Here is a 22,603-nt window from a genome sequence, read left to right on the forward strand (position 1 = left end):
AAGATTTTTTTCAAAAAAAAAAAATAAATAAATACAGTTCTTGAAGTTCGATCTCTCTATGTATGCAATTTGCGATAGCTGCTGTTTTTTTTTTTAACTTTTGGTTCCCAGGCCTCTATCTGTCCAAGAATCCAATATGGCGGCCCCTGAGACATGTTCCGTGAGTGTCGTGGTAAAATGGAGTGGAAAGGAATACTCTATTAACAACTTACAACCACAAGATACAGTCAAAACACTAAAGGCAGTCATACAAGAGAAGACCGGAGTGCTCCCAGAGAGACAGAAATTATTAGGGCTCAAATATAAGGGTTTGTCACAGTTGTTTTCTGTTGTCTTTTTCTCGCACAGACTATTGAACTTTGTTTTTACTAAAATTTCTCTTTCTATTATTGACCCCTATATTACAATCGTTTATTCTAAAATCAAATACCAAATTTTTAAAACATGACAATCTAAAAGACTACACGTAGAGTACAGCTTTAGCTTTATATTTTAAAGGAAAAACGAGTAAGATCAGCTTAAGTTAAGACATACCTTATTTACTTAATATTTTATAAAGCTTGCCTAGAGTTATTATTTTGTTTCTTCGTAGGCAAAACTCCAACAGATGATATCAAGTTAAGCAGTCTCAACCTAAAACAAGGGGCAAAAATAATGATGATGGGGACAAGAGAGGAAAAGTTGGTATGTATTTTTTTTAACTAATGGATTTTGTACTAAACTACATAACTATTTTTAACTACATACATTTTTTGTACTAAACTACTTAACTATTTTTAACTACATACATTTCTACCCTCGTTTAGAATGGCAAGTGAGATGGTTCATTATGACAGACTTAATGAATCAGCATATTCTGAAATCAAACCCATTAAAAACACAATGGAATGATTGGATTTGAGTTTCATACTTATGTATTCATTCCCTATTTCTACAGGCAGATGTAATAGCACCATCAGATGAACTGTTAAACATTCAAGTTGTCAATGATTTTGATATTGAAGAAGATGAAATCATGGTAGAAAATAGGTAATTATGAAAAAAAGATTGTAGTAATGATGACAATGGTAATTTCCAATAGAAGGGGTTGATTTATATTTAATACGTTTCTAATTGCAGAGATGAAAATCTTGAAAAAATATCCAGAAGAGTAGCTGACTATAAAGTTAACATATTGAATGACCCAGAAGATAACAAGAAACTTCTGGTCCTGGATATTGACTACACTCTTTTTGGTAAGCTTGTTTCATTTATCCTTATTACCAAACCAGTACTACAATTACCTGTTTCAGCAAGCATTCGAATGTCATGTGGAAGTGTGTCCTACATTTTATAGCTTGCAAGACATTTATTAATGCTCTATGTATTGCTTGTGGTATCAAAGTGAAATAATGCCAAATGGCAATTTTTAATGCATAACTTTCATACACACATACATACACATTCAAACATGATATATAGTGCACAGTTTGCTGGTTCACATTCAATAGGCATAATTTTTTAACAGAGGTTGATTGTGGTGGAGGGGATCAGGGGACATGCCCAGTTGCCTAACCTTAAAATTACTTCTGCCATATACTTTGTTATATGAGCCTTTAATTGATGTGTGATCTTTGAATCGATGGGCATTATTGTTATTATTATTGCTTCCTGGATGGTTATATGGTTTACCACAAAAATATATTTTGAGGATATAAATCGTAAGGAAATCAAGATACTTTATCCCACTTCTGGATCAGCTGATTTTTAATGATCAGTACAGTATATCTTGAATGAACCTTAGATCACAGATCAGTGGCTGAGACAGGGTTTGAGCTAATGCGACCATATCTCCATGAGTTCCTGACATCAGCATATGAAGATTACAATATCGTGATCTGGTCAGCAACAAGTATGAAATGGATTGATGCAAAGATGAAGGAGCTTGGAGTTACAGACAATCCCAACTACAAGATCTGCTTTCACCTTGATAGCTCTGCAATGATTACTGTCCAAGCTCCAAAGTATGGTGTTATAGAGGTACTATTTATTTTAGATTATTATGGAAGATTTTGGAGTTTCTAGATTTTAGATTTTCTAGTTAGTCTATCTCAGTCTGGATCAGCGAGTACCCCAACCCCAATGACAGTTTTTGCATTTGATATTTAACCTTCAATTGATGATAATCTTTATTTCAGACCAAGCCATTAGGTGTGATTTGGGGAAAGTTCAAGCAGTTCAGTAGCAAAAATACAATTATGTTTGATGACCTGCGGAGAAACTTCTTGATGAACCCACAAAATGGTCTGAAAGTAAGTAGCCATATTCCTATGCTATTTTTGCATGCATTTAATAATGCTTCAATGCCCAGTGCAAAAAGCACATACATCAGAGGTGTGTCTAGAGAAAAGCACAGCACAGTCAAACTCATTTTGTCACATGGACACACGTGATAATATCTTATCAAAGCACTTAGGAATATTTTGAGACATGATGTTGGGCCTGGCAATGCTTCGCTTGTGCAGTTTACACTTGGAAATCATAAAAACTTTATAGCCATATCATTCAGTTCATGAAACCATTAATTACTCTCTAAACTCTTTCAGATCCGCCCATTTAGAGAAGCACATTTTAACAGGGATAAAGACAAGGAGCTATTAAAACTCTCCAAGTACCTGAAGAACATAGCATCTCTGGAAGATTTCAGTAATCTTAACCACAAATACTGGGAAAGGTATCCACAACCTAATAATAAAATATTTTGATAGTTGCATTCCATGGACAGAATTCATTTGTATGCTTACTGCCTGAGGAACCTCCCTGTGTTTTCAACTTGGCCATATTTTTGTACCCGCTCACCATCCAGCATTACAGCCATAGCATAAAACTGAAAGAACTGTAAATGTAAATGTCAACTGTAAATGTTTTTTTTCTTTTTCAGCTACAAAAAGTGATTATGTACTTCAAATCGTTTTCTATCAAGTTGGATAACAATCTGCAATTGTTTAACATTCACACACACTGTAAAAGTAAAATTTCAGTGTTGTAAAAAGTATATGAGTTATGCACACCATTGTAATAACATTTATTTGCCTGTGAAAACATTTTATGAGATGCCAGTGTGTGTCATTCAACAAAAATACAACTAAAATTGAATTTGATATAGAAAACAGAATTGAGACCAATATACCATTGTTGTAATGTTTAGTAGTAACTTTGCTTTATTCATCTATGCTTAGAGATCTCATAAAGTATAGGACACACAGACCATACTAAATTTTCAAACATTTATCATTGTGCTTTTGTAAAGAGGCGCACACTTCAGCAACTTTCCAACATCTGAAGTGGGTCTTCTAACACGGTTATCTGCTACCCTGTAAAAATACAATAAAATATAAAAATAAAAAAATCTATAAAATATCTAATGAGAAAGAACAACTCTAGTGCCAGAGGCTTGTAGAGATGAAACGGTTATTCGCGTGTTTTTTTCCTACAAACCAAGATATATCCCGCTCTACATCTATGTATTGAGCACTGTTATATGAACGCCTGCACTGACGCATTATCGCATTATTATATATATATATATATATATATATATATATATATATATATATATATATATCATCTTTTGGTTAGCTTAGTTTTTTGACAAACAATACTTTGCCATCAAATTGTAACATTAGAAATAACATTTCTGGCTCAGACACATCTCCTAAGCGGGCCCATATTGCAAACTTGACCACTTTGATTATGAACTATAACATGGAAGCCGTTTATGCAAGCATTCCTCAATAGGTTCATAATTCCAAGTAGTCAAATTATGTTCAACAGATCTGGCATTGGACAAGGAATGGGTGGATGTTTATTTGCGTCAAAGGGAGGTGCAATGATTTAAAATGACATCATCAAAACCTAAAGTAGTTCTGAAATCTATAATAATAGGTGAATTGTAAGACAACCCAATTTGTGACAAGCAAGTCACAACAAGACAACTCTTCCAATGGCAGGTGTTGGGGGTGTACGTAGCAAAATGGTCATGGGTCTATTTCGAGATCTTATTAAAATATTTAATTCGTGCTTTCCTTATTTGATATTGAGGCTGGTACGGTACCTGGTACACACGAGATCAGAATCATTTAGTTAGAGCCTTCGTGCAGTCATAACTTAGGATATTTTAGTAATCATATTGTAAACAGTTTTGTCACCCAGTCAGTGGGCTGAGAAGTTTATTGTAGTATCATGTATTGTAGTATGATGTACTTCTACTTTTTGTTTTTAGTGATATGTTGTAAGCTTTTCTCAATAAACTTCTCATTGTGCCAAACACTCGCTGTATTCTTTATTTTACAATTTGCGAGAATTATCTAAAACAATGAAGTCGTGACCTGCTATTAGACTGGTCGTTCCATATTTCCTCAGTGGCATCTGCGCAGTGGCATCTGCGCAAGAGATACGCCAAGGAGTTTTTTGCTGTGGATGCAGTCTAGTTTTGTAGAACAGTCGATAGGATTAGATGTATTTAAATTTAACAGTGATTTTTAATTTGCTTTCTCAGCAGAGCTGGAGCTAGCAGCACTAACAAAACTTTATACAATATGATTACTAAAATATCCTAACTAATGACTGCACGAATGCTCTAACTAGAGTTGCACTCGACTCGTTGCGCCGCCTATGCGGAGGGGACTCGAAGAAACCACAGAACCCAGTGGTGAGCCTTTTTGTTGGTATCAGCCTCAATACACGTTTTATGTGTATTTTGTCAATTTCTTGCGCGCAGCATGACTACTGACTCAGTTAGGAATTATCTCAGTGGAGTTAAGCTTTTCCATGTCATTCTTGGAAATCGGTGGGCTGAGAAGTTTATTGTAGTATCATGTACTCCTAGTTTTTGTTTATAGTGATAATAAACTTCTCATTGTGCCAAACTCTCGCTGTATTCTTTATTTTACAGTTTGCGAGAATTATCTAAAACAATGTCATGACCTGCTATTAGAGTGGTTTTCAAAATCTCACGCAACAAAATGTAATTGTTAAAGTGTTGCAACAAAATGTAATTGTTTAAGTGTTATAGTCAAGCCAGAACAAAAGAGAACAAGGACATTACTGTGTATAAGTATGAAACAAAGTAAATAGTATTTCACGGGTTTTTGAAAACCACTCTAAAATTCATCTGTCCCATCCCTGCCGCACATTCTGTACTGTATCCTCATTTCTATAAACATCCTGTCCTACTTTCTCATCTATAAACCCTTCCCTGTCATGCATCCTATCCTATCCAGCACGTTTCAATGGCATCAACAAGTCAATCAGACAGACAGTGTTCAAGTGCATGCAATCCGTCCATGGTGCTACTTTTTGATAGTACGTCATGTCCCTGAATGAATGGAACTGCTCCTCTGTCTTAACAAGGTTATGGTTTATTTATTTTTTACTATAATTCGCTGCATCATTATTCATATCAAGAATCTTTGCTTGTTTCTTCAGCATGTATTGATCTACCAGTAAATCCACGTTTGTAACCTTGATTTTTATCAAACATTGTCTCTGGCATAACATCGCGGTATTGGAGCTTCCCAACCTCCGTGGCATCCAAAAGTTTATCCAGTTGTCTGTCAGAGCGCTGTTCTAGCGTGCTTTCCGTGGTTTTCTGCCACTTCTCCGCGTTTCTGAATCGAGTCTCGAAGATGTACCCGACAGCACCCACAGTGACAGCAAATGGGAAAACAATATAAGGAGCATATGCCCGTGCGCCGGCGAGGATCAGAGGCCACATTACAAGTTATAAGGGACGTAACAACACTCTCGTGATGTGTTCTGCAGAAAAACGCCAATAAATCACGTAAATATCGTCCGAAATTTCCTTATGCAACTCGAAGAAATGCTGAGTTTTGCTTTACGCACGAGGAGAAACTGGACCTGAACCCTCCCCAGGGTCTTCCGATCACCACAGGTAGCCCAATAAGTACCTGTGATACAGGAACGCCTGTCGAAAATAAACATCACCCGTTTAATTACGTGGCGAAATGATAAACTTGTCAAATCTTTATTCTGTGTCTCCACTTTGTCGGCTATTGGACAGGTTGTGTTAGCAAAGATGTGACTGTGCTTTTACAGGCGTACAAGGCATGGGTTTTCGACCATTGTCGCCCAGAAATCTGATTATTTTCTCAGTGATCAGTATCTGCTTAGGATTAATTTGGCTGATGAAAAACTGTTTTGGAGGTAAATTCAGAAGAAATTATGTTGATCATTGTTTAGCGATAAGTATTCGGTTCTAGCATTTTTTGCTGCAGATTTGTAACTAAGGGAGTGATGTCAGGTTTTCGTTAATACTTAGTCTGTCTCAATTTGTGTTGCTCTCTCGCTATCTATAGTTTGAGTACAGTAGTTTACTTTTACACTGTTTACGACATTCCCGTCTTTGTTTACGTTGTTTATATCACAGATCTGTCTTAAAGATCAAGTGCTTTATTTTAACTGACAGCTAGACAATCGAAATTTCTCAGAGTTTTATGTTTCTAGGTTTAGACCCATCAAAGGAGTTCAGTAGCCAAGTACACAATGTCAACCTCCAGAGTTTGAGGAAAAGAGAATTACACCTCAACGTATGGGAAAAAGAGATTAAAAGCAAAATGAAGCTTTTGGGGATTTCAAGTATGACATTATTATCAAGACAAATGCCTCTCATTTATGTTGTTACTCCAACCCACTCAGCACTGACTCAAAAAGCTGATCTAACGCGGCTTTCACAAACGTTGCTACACATTCCGCAAATGCACTGGATTGTTGTGGAAGACTCAGAGATTAAAACACCTTTAGTTACCAATTTTCTGCATCAGTGTGGAAATAAATACACTCATTTAAATATCAGAACTCGTAATGAGTCAATACGAAAAGGAAGAGAGCCAAGATGGCTGAAGAATAGAGGTGTTGATCAGAGGAACTTAGCACTGAGCTGGATGCGGGAACATCACAATCCTAAGCATGGGAAGGCTGTGGTGTACTTTGCTGATGATGATAATACTTATGATATCAGAATATTTGAGATGGTGAGTTGTTTTCAAACTCGCTTTCCACCGAATAAAGTGAGGAGAAGGAAGAACTGATGTAATACTTGTGTCTTGTGTGTATAAGAATTTTTTTGAAGAAAGAGGAAGAGGGGATGGAAACAAAGAGGCTGCATTATGATTTCTTTATCATTATTACTGAATATCATCCTTTTCATTCCTTCATTAAATTAGACACTGATGTAAATTTTGTTCATTGCTCTTTCTTTTTCAAGATGAGATACACCAAGGGTGTGTCTGTCTGGCCTGTAGGAATTGTCGGTGGTCTGATATGGGAGGGCCCTATGTGTAAGGATGGTCAAGTAATCAAGTTTCATACTGATTGGCTGCCAGAGCGACCTCTTCCTCTTGACATGGCTGGGTTTGCTATCAATGTACAACTTTTACTGGACAATCCTTCTGTTAATATGGACCCTTTTGCCAAGAGAGGTTATGTAGAATCATCCATTGTTGGCCAACTTGTGACCAGGGAGGATCTAGAACCTTTGGCAGATGACTGCACAAAGGTAGGAGATACTGATTTACAATTGTCATTTTGGAAATGGTTTATAAAATGAAATGAATACCCCTGTGCTTTACTCAGTGATAAAAGCAAATAATACTTCCCCCTGCCCCTGATTTAATATGTAATGATGCTCTACATTTCATTTGACATGATTTTGTGTCTTTAGGTTCTTGTGTGGCACACACAAACAGCAACACCAAAAATTAAAAACGAAGAAAGGCTGCAAAGATTGGGGAAAGGTTCACCAACAATGGAGGTTTAGTGATAAACATAATAAAACAATTTCTTAAAGGAATCAAACATGGCAAATTAGATTTGGCTTTTAAAAAATAACAAGAAATATATATACAATATAAGGTTTAAATCAATTTTATTAGAACCCTACAACAACAACAAAAAAATGAAGCTGGATCATCAAGCAGATTACAATATGGCAATATCAACACACATATGGCACTATTTGTATATACTATGCCACATATGTCATATTATATATGATTTGAGATATTTGATATATATTTCTTCACAAAATTACATATAAATAATATATAAAACCGAATTTACATTGTCAATTTTTGTTATGGTAGTTCCTGCCAATGACCATTTGGCGTTTTAAACGCTTCAGCACTTAGATCTTATTTTAGTACTTTTAACTTTAAGCCCCATGCAAACAGTGCCAAAATGAAATGGTCAGTATTGTCTTTCTGGACTGACCACTTGACAAAGGGCATGGTGATATTTTCTTTGTCTTGTGGATGGTAGAGCGAGACTGTTAGCACTGTTTTCAAAGAGCTTTAGTCCCATCCCTTACATAATTTGTCCAAATTATTGTATTCTTGAAGGCTTACCCCTACACCTAGCCCCTTCTCTTCAACGCCTCTTGATTAAATATTAATAAGATGTAGAGCCTACAAACTCCATGTATATTATAGCATGTATATTATATATCAGACACGATCTAGATCTAGATTTATGCATAGATGAATTTGTCAAACTATATTGACACAATCGTATTTCCACTTTTAAGTTAAAATTTTCTCTTCACTTTAATTTCTTGAACTTTTTTATCTTTTCTCAAGTGTCACGAAAATACGAAATATACCAACGAAATTGTTCGATGATATTGTACTTTGCGTCGTCCTTGGGATGTTTTGTGCTTGCTTCTATGTTTTGCATTCGATTTAAAAAGCAGTAGCGCAGCATATTGTTATTTTATACAAGAATCTGTTCATTAGATACACTACCTAGAGTCGCGGTTTTTCGTATTTTATTCCGCGGTTTCTCTAGACTGTGGTTTACGGTTATTGATGTATTTTGACGGTTTTCGGTTTTTGGCATTTTTCTGTGCGTTTCCTGTGCGGTTTTCGCACCCCCCCCCCCCCCCCCCCCCTTACGCCCCCCTCAATCTTCTTTCCATACAGCCCATTTAACTCGAATTCTGGAGGGAAACAAAAATCAGTTCAAGTTAACAGGACTTCGAGTTACGGAGTTTCCAGTTAGCAGGATTCGAGTTAACAAATCGATTTTACATTAGTATTTTAGTACGCATGCCTGATGGAACTCATTCACTAGAAAATGAGAACAATAATCGACAAGAGAGGAGTTCGCGGGAAGTTATCCGAGATTTGAGTTCGAGTTATCTGAGAATCAACGAGCGAGAAATTAGATAAACTCGTGCGCGACTTAAACATTAGCTTACGCGAAAACTGTTCACGGTTAAAGGATAGAGGCAGATAGTACTAAGCTCTGTCGTTCCGACGTCGTAAAAAAGCTTGACATTTTCACAACAATAGACATCTAGTTGCCTCATTATCTGCAGTAAGCTTTATCTCACTCTTGTCACACTCCAAAATGTTCCTTCCTGTTTGAGAAGAAATGCTTTCTAAGCTTTTCTTTTTTCATTAGAACCTGGTTTCGTTATTTCTCTTCTGGTGCAGAAAGCTGCTCTTTCTTTTCTGCTCCTCGTCGACGGGTGTCAGTCGCGTGTTTGGGGTTAACGCCGAGCCTATCGTTCCCCGCATCGCTTGCAGAAGCTGCATCAGTGAAAGCCTCCTGTTCTGGGAAGGGCCCATGTAACTGCTACTGGTACGTGTGTTGGGTTTTGACTTAAGGTGGCTTAACACTCTCGGTACAGAGCAACAGCCGTCCCGACTTCTGCTCAGGCATGTCCAGATGGCCTTGTTGAAATCCTTGCGGAAGCCTTCGTTCAGCAAGATGTAAAGGATTGGATTAATGCTGCTATTCGCGTGGCTGACGAAGAACGACAGGAACTTGGTCTCATCGGACAAGTGGTAGAACCTGTTTGAGTCGTAGACCAGGAAGTAGTGCATAACGTGGGTCGGGAACCAGCAGACGGCGAACAGGGCTACCACCACCATCAACAGCTTGATCACCTTCTTGCGGCACCTCTGTGTCGCACCCCGGTTGCTTTGGGTGTCGTTACCTGGAATGGCCCGCACCCACAACTTGCGTGCGATCATGGTGTAGAGAATGGCTAGAAAGAGCACTGGACAACAATACATGAAGACAAAAGTCAGAGTGAAGAAGCGGCCAAGAACGCGCAACGTCTCTCCGTCATCACCCCACGGCCAGGACACAACGCAGTAATGTTCACCATGTCTCTCGTCTGTCCAGACAGTAAACAGGAACAACGATGGTAGCATGACCAGTGCACTGATTGCCCAGATCATTACTGTCAATAGTTTTGGACGTTTCAGGAGCTCACAGCGGAGTGGAAAGAACACGGCGATGAATCGCTCGACTGAGATGAACACGATGGTGAAGACAGAGGCGGCTAGGGACACGAACATCGAGAAGCTCACCATCTTGCACAGGAAGATTCCGAATGTTCCTGGGAGCCACTTGTTACGGATGTAAAGATGGACCACACTAGCAGGCATTGAAAACACACACACCAGCAAGTCAGCGATCGCCATGTTAGCAATCAACAGGTTCGTCACCATGCGGAAGCCCGTCTGACGACATACCACGTAGATACCGATGGCGTTGCCAAGGAAACCGATGAGAAAGATCACCACGTAGGCTGTCGTCATGCCTACCTTGAGAGCGAGGCTAATAGGAGGCTCCTGATACCCTAGGTTATCCGTGTAGTTTCCTACAAGACAGCAGAGAGGTTAAAGGCCTAGCTAAACTAGGCGACATGTCGAGGGCGACACGTAGCGTGCGACATGTCTCTTAGTTTAGCCACCCAAAGAGACATTTTAGCGCGGGCCAAATCTTGTAGAAACCACAAAGAGGCGCGTACCCAGGGGGGATGCAGGGGGTGCGAACGCCCCCCCCCCTCCCCACGACGGCGGCGGATGGTGCACTTTCGGTTTTCAATAGACGTGCTATTTGTAGACAAAAGTATAAAGCATAAGCTAGATCACTCTGGTATGTAGCCGAATCCGACAATAAACGTCCCGTGGAGATACTCCAAAGGCATAAAAAAATCCTCTTTTTTCTTTCGGAGGTGGTCAGATTTTTACGACGGCGTAAGGTGCACTTTCGGTTTAAATAGACGTGCTATTTGTAGACAAAAGTATAAAGCATAAGCTAGATCATTCTGGTATGTAGCCGAATCCGACAGTAAACGTCCCGTGGAGATACTGCAAAGGCATAAAAAAATCCTCTTTTTTCTATCAGAGGTGGTAAGATGTTTATCAGAGAAACACCTCCCGGAAAAATTAGGTCCACTTTTTCGGATTCCGCACCCCCCCCCCAAGAAAAATCTGGGTACGGGCCTAAAAATGTTTCTCAGATAGTTGAGAAACATTTTGGTGTCGCTCTACAAAATATGTCGTGCACTACATGGTTTTGGTAGTGGCTAAACTAGGAAACATTTAGGAGACATGTTGCGCTCGACATGTCGCCTAGTTTAGCCAGGCCTTAAGTACAGTAACATGCTAAAGAGTACGATATTATGTAAGAAGAATCATTTTAAGGTACTACTCATCAACAGGTTTTGAAAGGGTTGGGACTTTAAAATCTACTGGTTGAGGTGTGAGCATAAAACAAAGTAAACAGCATCAGGAAAAAAATTTAGAAAAATTAAATGCCAGGAAAAAAAAATTATATAGGTAGGCGAGAAAGGAGAAAGGATAAGCAAGAAAATAGAATAATAGAATAATACCAGAGATCGGTTATGCACGACGTATAGTTTAAAATCGTTTACATCTTACCTGCCGTGAGGTTTTCCTGTACTTCTGAACCATTCATGCTGATAACTCACTCAGCTCTTTCCGGCTTTGTTGGTGCTGTTGTTGGTGCTGCTGTTGGTGCTGTTGTTGCTTTGTTGTTTCTCTCGCTCCAAGAGTGTCCTCTCTTGGCTAATGCGATGTCTTGGGGAGTTCTGTCCGAGTAGAATAAAAGGATTTTTTTAGATAATATTACCTCCTATCGTTGGTAAAGCAATGAAGGGATTCGCGTTTGCCAATGATCTGTCTTACTGTATTTTTTTTCTGCTAATATGACAAGTGAAAGATAATGGAAAATAAAGACACCAGGAGATATACCGAGTTTCAACATTTTGATGTGTTAACCCAGTAACCGATTGGTGCTCAAACGTATGCACACAGTACACCGCGCCCTGGTTTAAAGACAACTAACATTTTATCTGAATATAAAATACAATTTAATTAAAGTCGATTGGTTAAAATTACGTTAAGCGGCATTTCTTTCTCCACTTAAAAAGGTTTATATTAATCACAGTCAAAACTCCGTCCCAATTTCCTTAGACCCGTCGCGACAGGGTGAGCTCAAGGCATGCTCCAAAATAAACAGAAATGGTTCGATGAGTTTTCCATTCATAGCACATAAAGGATGTACCCTTGGGGACCTTGATATTGGTTCGTCCAGTCTTAAAAATATATTCAATATGCTTTTAAAAGATATATCAGATGTTGCTACGCGCGTTGAAATGTGGTGAGCGCAAATTTATAAAACCCTTAGGAGATTAACTAATTGCCCTTAACCGTTTGGTAAAATCTAATAACACGAGGAAGGATGCAACATAAATGAAAAAACAATGTGGCACGCGTGGGTTAAGTCCACATGTCCCCAATTTATTTCTGTTCACCCGAATTCCTAAAAGAAGACTTCTCTTAAAAACAATGTTTCGCTTGAGTATTGTCAATAAGCTAGTATAGTTTCAATATTTGAAACATTATAATTCAATTTCGAAGATAATGTCTCCGGGAATTAAGCAAACCTCATTAAAAAAAACGCCAAAACCTTCTGGCAAAGGCTCTTCTTGTTTGACTAGAAAGTGTTGAACATCAGTGTTGAAAGCTAGAATGCTTCTTCATTCTCCAACATGAAATTTAAAACAACTATTCCCACATGAACACGAACCATCCATGCAACCTTTAGACAGAAATCCCTACACATTCTTGCTACTGATTTGCACCCGCTAGACGTAAATACCTGCAATGTATTGACTCGAAATCCAGTAAACTCAGACGAGAACGTGATACGAACCCCTCGCCGCTATCCGGTAGAATAATATTAAAATGTAAATTCTTACTTTTTGTACAGTGAAAATTGCCATCATGTGAAACATGATCAAATGCACTTCACGTGCGAGTGACTTCACCCATAAACGTATACAATTGATTGCAGATTATTTTTCTTGAATGTGAGTATATATAAGGGCGTATCAGTAGCTAACGTGCCCAGCTGTTCTTCTACAAAATACATACCTTAACGTCCGTATCTCTTATGGGTATCAAATGAGCAAATAAATAAAGCGTTTTCCTATATTGCATGTAACATTTTCGTCATTTTCAGAGCCGAGATTTTAGCCATTCACCCCATGAGGCAGCACGTATCCGGCGAAAGATTCTCACAAGGCAACCGCAAAGCCGCGCACCCCTACTGATTATTTTTTAAATATTTTTGTACAATGTTGACATAATGGTACTACAGAATCTCTTAGTTACTGACAAGCCAAGCTCACTGCATCGTCATAATATCCTCTTAAACTCAAGCAAGGGGGAGCTAGCCAATGGCGTCCATGATTTTTCTGTTTCTTTCCTAGCAATGCAGCGCCTTTTCTTTCCTCGAAAAAAATCGAATATATATAAAACAAATTCGATGTAGTTATAAAACGAACGGTGTAAGTCGATTGCTATAATAATTGTACTACATAGGAAAGAAACTGTGTGGCGAGTGATATTACCGGCAAAATGTTTCAAATCATTTCATTTTACATTGAATGAAAAGGGAATTATTTTAAGTTATTAGCGAGTAGGTAGCTTTGGTAGCTCTCGTCGTCCCGGCATACATTAATATCGCGATGACGATCAAGGAAAAACTAAAAAAGCTCAAAGTCTTGAAGGAGTGCATTTCGGCCTTACGGTAGTAGTGTTCTGAATTCTGGAATGAAATGAAGCAACGGCCATTGTCATTGTGATTTCTGTAGCTCTATAGTATTTCTTCGCAATGCGCATGCGCAGGGTTTTAAGTTGCACCGAAATCACTGAATTCACTGAATGTTCGTTCTTTTCTTCTTGTAAGAATCGTTAAAGAATCTTTGTCAGTTAAACCTTAACTTTCTTCCTACACATATTGGAAAACGAATTATGTGATTGATGATCTATCAGATGTAACCTAAGCTATCAAAGTTATCTAAAAACAAATTTGGAATTCAATGGAACATTTCTCAGGCTCAAACTAACCGATGTAAATAGATGCCTTGCTCACAATTGCTGTTTTCTAGGGTGAAAAATTAAAGACTGATAGAAGCTATTTAATGCCAAAAGACCGTTTCGCTTTATAGAATTGCCTATTGACAATATTACAATTCACTGCTTGCACGATCGTGTGTATTTGAACAGTTTAGAAAAGGTTTGAGGGGTTACTCAATTTTTTTCACGAACTTTCTAGAAGTCATTTTCAATCCGAGAAAATTGAAAATTCTAACGTTGCGCGTTGGAATTTTTTTCAAATTTAAAAAGAAGATGTCATTAAGACCACCTAATTCGCATAAAAAGACATGTCTTTTCCGTGACCGGCTGACTAATGCGAATGATATCTCCGTCATGTTCAACACTTAAACGCGCTCATACAATAGCAAGACCACATTCTAACAGCAACTAAGTCAAACTTGCTGTTGGTCAAATACGTACGTTGTGAGCGAATCAATTCCGTACATCGTGCGATTCCATTGCGTTCTCTACTTCGTTGTTCTCTGGGGTGCATATACACCCCAAGGTCGCCAAAAAAGAAATCACGTTGTTTCTATACGGGCATAATCACACGGTTCATCGAACGCATTTTTTGTACTTACAGGGTTTGGTTATCGCTGTGTCAATCTGGGCTTAAGGACACAGCGCGTCGTTGAAGCCTGCCCAACGGCTGTCGGAAGACAAGACTCTATAGTAGAAGCGAATACTGTGGTGCTATAAAACGCACTTCCGATGGAATACTTAGAACACACTAAAGTACCTCCAACCCTTAGGCAAAAAAGCAAGCCCTATTATTCTTCAATAGATATTTTCTCCACTGAAATCCCAATGAATATAACACGTTACATAAATAACTGATAAAGACATTGATTCTTATATGATTTGAGATCAATTTTAGTGAAAACGTCAGGAGAAAACCCCTTCAGTTTACGAATGTGACTTAGACATGTAAAGATAAACTACTCTATACCGTCAGCCTCTCTTTAAACAAAATTCGGTTAAAGTATATGTATTTAAACTATAGCTTTTCGGAAAAACATTTTCAACTTGTGTTTCAAGTTTTCACAAGTATTACTTTGGTACGAACTTTTTATTAAGTTTTATTGAATCGTTTCAATTAGTACGCTCCATGAGGCACCAAGAATAAACTAGAAACATGTTTATGTTTTTCGAAATCTAACAATGCACTTACAAAAAGAGATATAGTGTTTTCAAGGGAAATTTGTTTCAATTGCGTACTCGCGTCCCAACGATGACCAATATAGAATCCGAGCTTCTAAGAAGCGCTTATTTCTCTCTTCTAACGCCAAAACGCAATTTTCACAAGAGGTTACTGGAAGCGTAGGTCTCAACACGAGAAGAACTCGGTGAAACGTTTTAACGATTTTATAGTAATGACCAAAAACAGCCTCAAGCGAGAAACAGATGAAATTGCGAAGAAATAATGCGCCATTTGAATGCCGCCTCTCTGTAAAACCAATAACAACTCTATCTGACATAGAATGTAAACTTACCCTTTAACTAAACGTCCAATATGGGCGATTCTGCAGCTAGTTCACAACTTGTGCTGGGTATTTAAGCTGAATTACATTCAAATATACCTTTGAAGAATTTCCGCGTGCACAGGTAGATGCAGAGAGGACTCAAGCACAAGGATAATGTACTGGGGTGAATAGGTCACTGTTCATTTGTCATATCCGTGAAAAGTTTTATCAGATAAAATTGTTTTTGCTGCATCACTCCAAACAGAAGAGACGCATCCAAATGATTATATCTGTACTTGCGGTAAATCGCAGTAAAGGTCTTTTCATGATATTTTATGAAGATCAGTTTAAATTGGGTAATAGAGTGTTGTTATATTAGCTCAACAGAAGTGGAGGCTCACATTTAAGAGGTTTTTTTTTTCTACCGCTTTTTTAAAATAATATTTATCATAAACAAGATTGGGGCATCGCAAAGTAAGAAATACTTATTTCGTGGTCCTCCTTTTTGTGTGACTCGCCCTAGAAAACTAGAGTGTAAATCGAACTTTGAAGGGAGTTCGAATTACGGGATGGACTGGAAAAAATGATTTAGATGCTCATACTTTCATAAAAACTGTTATCAAGTATCATTTTCCATTAATATGTCATCGAGCTAACTAAAGCGCAACACAAATCGAAACATGTTCAAGAACGGTGAAATCTAGCCTTTGAAAACCAAGGGAGATAGCGGCGAGTTTGATGGAGGATAAATCTACGAAGCATTCCAGAAGAAATACAGTGGAAATACAATATATTACAAGATCACAGGTATCGTAAATACGTTCCATCAAGCAACATTTTCTAATCAATTGTTACTACACCTTAGGGGGGGGAGGGGGGGGGGGGGGTGCGACATCCGAAAAAAATAGACCTAATTTTTCTGGGGTAGGGGGAGGAGGCAGTGAGGGAGTTTTCTAATAAAACAAAAGCGGGACGTTTATTGTCGGATTTGGCTGCAAAAAAAGTCTAACTTTTGATGATAAAATAGTTTGTGCTTTATGTTTTGTCTACAAATAGCACGTCTATTGAGAACCAAAAGTGGACTATGGGCCGTTGTAGGGAGGTACCCCTGCACACACCGCAACCCCCACCCCCCCCCCCCCTGGGTACTGTCCTGCAACAACTCCTGGGCATCATACGTTCTTGTAACTCCAAAGAAAAGTGACAAGCTCGTTTAACGCACTTGAAACTTAATGGATCAAAGCAGGATAAATTCCTAGCTTTGGGGTACGTTCCTTGAAAACAATAAGCTTGAATTATAAGATAAGATCTAAGATATAAGATAAAGATTTATATAGCGCCTAATCAATAATTGTTCTAAGCGCTACACCATTTTATATCCTAACATGTTAAGAATGTTCCATCTAGGAACTTAGGAACACAAGCTTCTTTATTAAGCTCACGTCCAACAAGTCAAATTCCGTGCCGAGAAACAGAAAGGTATTATCCATGTCTCGACCGGGAATCGAACCCGTTTCAGCAGAGGTGAGAGGCCCCATACGGTAACGCACTAACACACTGGGCCATCCGTATGAAATAAAGAATATTATGAAACTTGACCGTCATTGAAGTGTCACGGAAACGAGAGGAACCCCCGTCTTCCTTAATAGAATGCCTCTTAATTATCTTTTTTTATTACTATAATTTTAATATCAGGTAGGTAACGTACCGACAGAACCAAATAATTTTTTTTTTCAAATTAGATTTTACAGCCGGCTTACGTCTAATTACGGCGCATTGTTGATTACAGAGCGCTTAGCTTTGAGTAAACGCACGATTCTCTCCTTCTCCAGAAAATGGTATAATTGTTGTTTTTATCGAAGAACCGCCAGATCCAAGACCATCCAAGTCGCATCCTTACAATGGCGGATCCGGGAGGAAGACAGACATTTTAGAAAAAATGTATGGGAGCTAAAATTCACAAATTTACGTCCAGACATATTTATATAGTAGTGCCCCCTTTGGTTCGGTCCCCCTCCCACCCCTCCCCCTCCACTTTATGGAAATCCTGAATTCGCCCCTGCCGCTCGGATAACTCTGACAACTTACATGAAGACGGAGAGATACAACAAAAGAGATACAAGTAAATCTCAACATCTATAGCCTCTAGGGCACGGGAGGCGCAGTTCCTTTACGATAAAAGTTTGTGTTGTGGCTTTTCTAGAAAAATATTGTCTTCGAAAAGATTTACTGCCGTCGTAAGAAAAAAGCTGAGAAAATGTTTTATAATCGTCAATATAGAATAGATTTCTGGAAAAATATTGTCGTCAAACTCATCGTAAGAAAAAAGCAAGAAAACATTTTAAAATTGTCAATATAAAATATCGGAATATTCATTCTAAATCATTGAATTTGCGAAGAGTATACAAGTCAAATATCAGCTTCTCGAAAAAATAATAATGTATTTTAAATGATATTTTGAAAAAAAGGAAGGATAAACCGTTTGTTTTCAATAACAACAAAAAGGAAACGACAAAAAGGCCATATGTTTATTAGAGATACAACTATATATAGGTATATCAGCGATTTTATCTTGTTTAGGGTTTTTAGAGGAAAAGAATAGGGCTTTCTACAAAAAATCAAGAAAGGAAATCAGTTGTGACTATCTTTAATATATCTGTTTCAGGAGGTTATTTCAAAAGAAAGCACTAAAAACATACTTAGTTTTTGATGAATATTCCACATAAGGTTTCTTTTTTACTTTTGGTCGCTTCCTGCACAATGCTGCTAAGATTAGACTTATTATTTAGACTTGTTATTATTTTAATCCCTGCGCTATACACGCACCACCGAATACATTTATTCATCTATCGTATTAAATCAACCTAGCTCCCAGACAAGGCGCAAATCTAAAGCCAGACAAGCCATTTTGCGTTTGACTCTTTTGTTGCGGATGGCAGATAGCAGAGGAAACATTTTGTTTGCTTCGTGCTTATGAAAGTCAACCTAGATTCTGTAAAGAGTACACATTATGGAATTCTTTGCCCGGATAGAGCGAACAGATAATAAGCTAATGGCTTTCACGATTGCAATTACAAGTGTCACATTCAAAAGTATCAAAAATAATGAAAAAAGGGAAAGTAAAAGGGCTGAACCTGTAACACTGTCGACATTTTGAATTTGTATTTTAATTCCATCAAGCCAAGCAGCAGATCAAAATCAAAATCATTTAATCACTTATTTCAATCCCTTATATTACATAGAAGGCACAGAAGGGCAAATAGGTTGGCTTCTTAAATCAATAACAAAGTAAGAGGCATGACTTTTTGTCCACCTAAACCGTTTTTATGCATTTTTTTTTTTTTTGCAAAAACATCGGTCATATGTCCTCATTGTGCCCTTAGATTATCATATATTATTAGGTTATGCCCCTTCTACTGTATATAAAGATTGTGAAATCTTTTTTAATAGAGCTCCCTTTTGGTCTGGATAGTTTTTCCGACAATAAAAACGGTTACATATTAATATGAAAGTGTTCTAAGGGAACCTTAATATTATGCACTAAACTTGCTTAAAAGCACTGCAATGTATAAATCTGTCCCCAAAACACTTTTGATTGAGGTAGTAAACTTATGTACTTTAAGTCTATAGCAGGCCAGTATACTTACCCGGCTTTCTCTATCCGGAAATGCGTCTTTTATTGGGTATCTTTTCTTTTTGCGTAATTTTTTTCTTATATTACTCTTTGCGAACAAATTTCATTCACTAGATTATGGGCTTACCATACGCACTTAAGCGTGATAATAGGTGAAGGAAGTGTTAATATTAGGTCTAGAGATGAGGCTAATGAGCTAATCCTGACTCATCTATTATCGAAAAGGCTTTGGCGCCCAAACTTCTTTTATCGTTGTCGCAAATGTCAGCACAAACCGAGCATCTGCACTCAAATCTGACGCATTGTGGCATTCATATTCTGATGATGCGCAGTAACTTACATAGGCAACAAAAGCAGCGCACGTAAAATCTGGCGTGTGAGTGGGTAGAGGTTTGATGACGTTATCATTTTTTTTCAATTTAAATGATATGTTGTGATATGTTTGCTTTGTTCATTTCCAACTATGGTTTAGTTCAACTCTACCTTTTGTATTCAATAAACTTATTTCTAATTAAAAGTAGTTTTTGAGTACCTTTCAAACATCTTGTCTTAAACCCACTCACTCTCTCCCTAAACATCAAACAATGAAAGAACTTGTTTCTTAAAAGAAGCTTACTTTTTTTGTAAAGGACGGATTTAAGAATATTCCAGGCGCCATTTTGTCCAGGAAAACAGTTTGTCGTACTTGATGGAGGAAGTGGGTGTATTGAATTCATCTTTCGCGTCCTCTTTCCTCACGAAATACATGCCAAAATAACCTGAGCCAGCATTATCAATATGATTAAGCAATACTTATTACTCAACCTACGACACAAAATTGAGAAATTTAGAGAAAGTTCAGAAACAAGAACATCTGTTGCTGAGTGAATATTCAAAATAGAGGATTAAATAAGCACTTTTGAGACTGGGAGGGGCGCCAGCAAACAAAATCGAGTCAATTCCAACAAGTTCGTTAAGCTGTGTGCACAGCTTTCTTAATGGTAGCTAGGCTTTTAGAGAACATAGGGCTTACTATCAACTACCAAGAGGAATTTGCTCAGTATATTGCATATTGTGACAATTAAAAGTGCCCCATTCCAGTGTTTGAGTTATCAAGAAGAGCTGTTTGTATAAGATTTAGAAAATCTTTGTATTTGTCGAGTCTTGCGTCAAGACTGCATCACGCTGGAGATTTTCAGAGGGATATTTCTCTTATGTAACTAAGGCGTGTTATATAAACTGCAAAATTCCATAGAATCTTTACAGTTCCGAAAAGCCAATCCTTAAAAAAAAAAAAAATCAAGCAAGACTCACCCTTTATTGGCGGGAACCTTTAGTTGGATTCTAGATGGGTGTTTACTTTTGGTTGTTAGAATGACAGGAGCGCTTTGCAGATCTGTATTTGTTCATTATGCCAAAGTGAATATTCGCATACAGTCTGCTTGTTACCTTTTTCACATTACTATTTTGCATCCGTCACGTACGGACTTCCTACGCGAAATTTTCCACTTAGCTTTTTTAAACCCAATCTTCAAAAGTATCCCCTTTCTTGTAATAAAATAGATGTCTTTTGTCGGAATGTACAAAACTCTTTGTTTGATTATAATTCATGCTTTAATACTTTTTAATGCTCAATTGCCATACGTCATATAACAGAAGCATTATATCACGACGTATGACAATAGAGCATTAAATTTTTAAAGCTGAGGAAGTCAGTTTGTGCTTTAATCGCCCCCTTTTAAGCCTTTAATGGCGTCATATGATCTACAAAATAAAGCGATTGATAATAATATCGTTGTAATTTCTTTTCTTCTATGTCTCTTTAATACGCGATTCCATAGAGTGAAAACACGTATTGCCTCTATTGCTTTCGCCAGTATCTTTTTTCAATTGGCTTCTCTTTTTTCGCCCCAGTATTTCTAGTTTGTCATATCATGTAGGTCTTTTAATAATATCAGAAAAAAATGCGTTTGTTACGAGTACTTTTGGCAGGCTAGTCTCAGATGGTCTTACCCGGGAGTCTGATTGGTTTCCCTGTGGTTGAATTGAGTCATTGGAAACAACACGTTCTATCAAGGCCCCAAGCTGCATCACGGTTCTTTGAGCACAGGAAACCCGGCGAAGACGCGGGTAAAAAGAGGAAAAGATTGTCAAGAGATAGTATACACTCTTCTTTTATATGAACGTCCAGCATGAGATTTCACCAAATTCTAAGAACATACTAAGAACATACCGAGGATCAGATAGCAGCAAAATATTGTTTTTAGTGTGATTTGTTCTAAAATGCAAAATCAAATTGTGTTCATAATAACAACCTTAAATATTATTGCTGATTATTTGTGTAATAATTCTCTTAAGAACATCGTTAAGAACATTTTCAGCCTTAAAATGCTCCAAAAGTAAGAACAGCCAAGCCTCAACAAAGAGCAATGTCCTTATAAACACTCGTAAGTTAGCGAAACAGGGAAGGATAGTCGTATCTTTGGCCAGGTTTCCTCCTTTTATCAAATTGTCATATTCTTGGCCGCATTTTACCAGGTCTTCCTTTTCATCAAAGTCATATTTATAGAGTCCACGATGTCGCGCACACGACTTTTTGCCTTTTTAGAATTTTAGTTTGAAAGCCTTTAAAAGAAATGAAAATGCGCTACAAGTCACAATTGATTAAAAGTTGCTGCAGGTTTTTAAGATAAAAAAGGATTTGAAAGTTTGGTATTTTATGTCAAATTGTTCTTACCCAACTTTCTGTGGTCTTTCTCGGCGCCACTACTATAGCTGTCTGTGACTTTCCGCTGTTCTGGAGAAGTGGCCTCAAAGTGACAAGCAGGACACTAAAAAGTGCATTTGCCGGGTTTATATTTATTATGGGATATTTCTTCCGCTGGATGAAAATTTCTAGACTCAATCAAGAGCTTTACGTAAGCAATTTGACAAACAGAGTGGTTATTAACCAAACATTGGTTCAAACTCCCACCGCTCGACATCCTTTAAACATCTGCTCGTGCTTTTTTACTTACGCAAATGTCTAGTAGGGGGTACTGAAATTCTCACTTATTTTCGCCACTTGTCCAAAGCTGACTTAAGAGGCATGCCTCTTAAGATAATATTTGATAACTCATGGCAATGCTTAAACAAGTAGCATAATAGAGGTTGCATAGGCCGCAGGTGCTCCGCAAAAACTTTCCCGTGTCTTGTGGTTAACGCAGCGAGGATAACAGGCGCGATTGTATGCTAAAAATCTAATTTGCCCGACGATTTTTTGCATT

At 37.8% G+C, this 22,603-nt stretch overlaps 3 protein-coding genes across 10 annotated transcripts; 2 read left to right on the forward strand and 1 right to left on the reverse strand.

Moving 5' to 3' along the window:
- Nucleotides 1–116: 116 nt before the first annotated feature.
- On the forward strand, nucleotides 117–3,399 carry LOC5515044 (ubiquitin-like domain-containing CTD phosphatase 1). The gene is made up of 8 exons (XM_032384626.2): nucleotides 117–308; nucleotides 593–684; nucleotides 938–1,029; nucleotides 1,120–1,235; nucleotides 1,784–2,019; nucleotides 2,178–2,291; nucleotides 2,586–2,713; nucleotides 2,921–3,399. Exons 1-8 carry the CDS (start codon nucleotides 137–139, stop codon nucleotides 2,931–2,933), a joined length of 963 nt encoding a protein of 320 aa, XP_032240517.2. The 5' UTR covers nucleotides 117–136; the 3' UTR covers nucleotides 2,934–3,399.
- A 2,560-nt stretch (nucleotides 3,400–5,959) lies between these two features.
- On the forward strand, nucleotides 5,960–8,675 carry LOC5515084 (galactosylgalactosylxylosylprotein 3-beta-glucuronosyltransferase 3). Of its 2 annotated transcripts, none has more exons than XM_032384625.2 (4): nucleotides 5,960–6,204; nucleotides 6,489–7,031; nucleotides 7,265–7,555; nucleotides 7,721–8,675. In XM_032384625.2, the coding sequence occupies exons 2-4, from the start codon at nucleotides 6,495–6,497 to the stop codon at nucleotides 7,814–7,816; spliced, it is 924 nt and encodes a 307-aa protein (XP_032240516.2). In that variant the 5' UTR covers nucleotides 5,960–6,204; nucleotides 6,489–6,494; the 3' UTR covers nucleotides 7,817–8,675. The 2 variants fall into 2 exon arrangements, with proteins under 2 accessions (XP_032240516.2, XP_001635231.3); XM_001635181.3 differs by having other exon boundaries at nucleotides 5,962–6,204; nucleotides 6,505–7,031.
- A 360-nt stretch (nucleotides 8,676–9,035) lies between these two features.
- LOC5515043 (galanin receptor 2b-like) lies at nucleotides 9,036–20,914 on the reverse strand. 7 transcript variants are annotated; one of them, XM_048728619.1, is made up of 3 exons: nucleotides 20,652–20,914; nucleotides 11,736–11,905; nucleotides 9,036–10,669 (listed from the first exon to the last, which is right to left on the reverse strand). In XM_048728619.1, exons 2-3 carry the CDS (start codon nucleotides 11,770–11,772, stop codon nucleotides 9,456–9,458), a joined length of 1,251 nt encoding a protein of 416 aa, XP_048584576.1. In that variant the 5' UTR covers nucleotides 11,773–11,905; nucleotides 20,652–20,914; the 3' UTR covers nucleotides 9,036–9,455. The 7 variants fall into 7 exon arrangements, with proteins under 7 accessions (XP_048584576.1, XP_048584577.1, XP_048584574.1 ...); XM_048728620.1 differs by lacking the exon at nucleotides 20,652–20,914 and adding an exon at nucleotides 19,372–19,911; XM_048728617.1 differs by lacking the exon at nucleotides 20,652–20,914 and adding an exon at nucleotides 15,755–16,081.
- Between the last annotated feature and the right edge of the window lie 1,689 nt (nucleotides 20,915–22,603).

The sequence above is a fragment of the Nematostella vectensis genome, chromosome 6 (assembly GCF_932526225.1).
Source record: "Nematostella vectensis chromosome 6, jaNemVect1.1, whole genome shotgun sequence".
Lineage (NCBI taxonomy): Eukaryota > Metazoa > Cnidaria > Anthozoa > Actiniaria > Edwardsiidae > Nematostella > Nematostella vectensis.

What these genes read in the sequence shown, in the direction of transcription:
- LOC5515044 (XM_032384626.2), top strand. Translation starts at nt 137, where the DNA reads ATGGCGGCCCCTGAGACATGTTCCGTGAGTGTCGTGGTAAAATGGAGT. An exon ending in GAAATCATGGTAGAAAATAG is followed by an intron (nt 1,030 to 1,119) that starts GTAATTATGAAA and finishes TTCTAATTGCAG; the next exon opens with AGATGAAAATCTTGAAAAAA. An exon ending in ACCCACAAAATGGTCTGAAA is followed by an intron (nt 2,292 to 2,585) that starts GTAAGTAGCCAT and finishes AAACTCTTTCAG; the next exon opens with ATCCGCCCATTTAGAGAAGC.
- LOC5515084 (XM_001635181.3), top strand. Translation starts at nt 6,108, where the DNA reads ATGGGTTTTCGACCATTGTCGCCCAGAAATCTGATTATTTTCTCAGTG. An exon ending in GATGAAAAACTGTTTTGGAG is followed by an intron (nt 6,205 to 6,504) that starts GTAAATTCAGAA and finishes TTATGTTTCTAG; the next exon opens with GTTTAGACCCATCAAAGGAG. An exon ending in TGGCAGATGACTGCACAAAG is followed by an intron (nt 7,556 to 7,720) that starts GTAGGAGATACT and finishes TTGTGTCTTTAG; the next exon opens with GTTCTTGTGTGGCACACACA.
- LOC5515043 (XM_048728619.1), bottom strand. Translation starts at nt 11,772, where the DNA reads ATGAATGGTTCAGAAGTACAGGAAAACCTCACGGCAG. An exon ending in ACAGGAAAACCTCACGGCAG is followed by an intron (nt 10,670 to 11,735) that starts GTAAGATGTAAA and finishes GCTGTCTTGTAG; the next exon opens with GAAACTACACGGATAACCTA.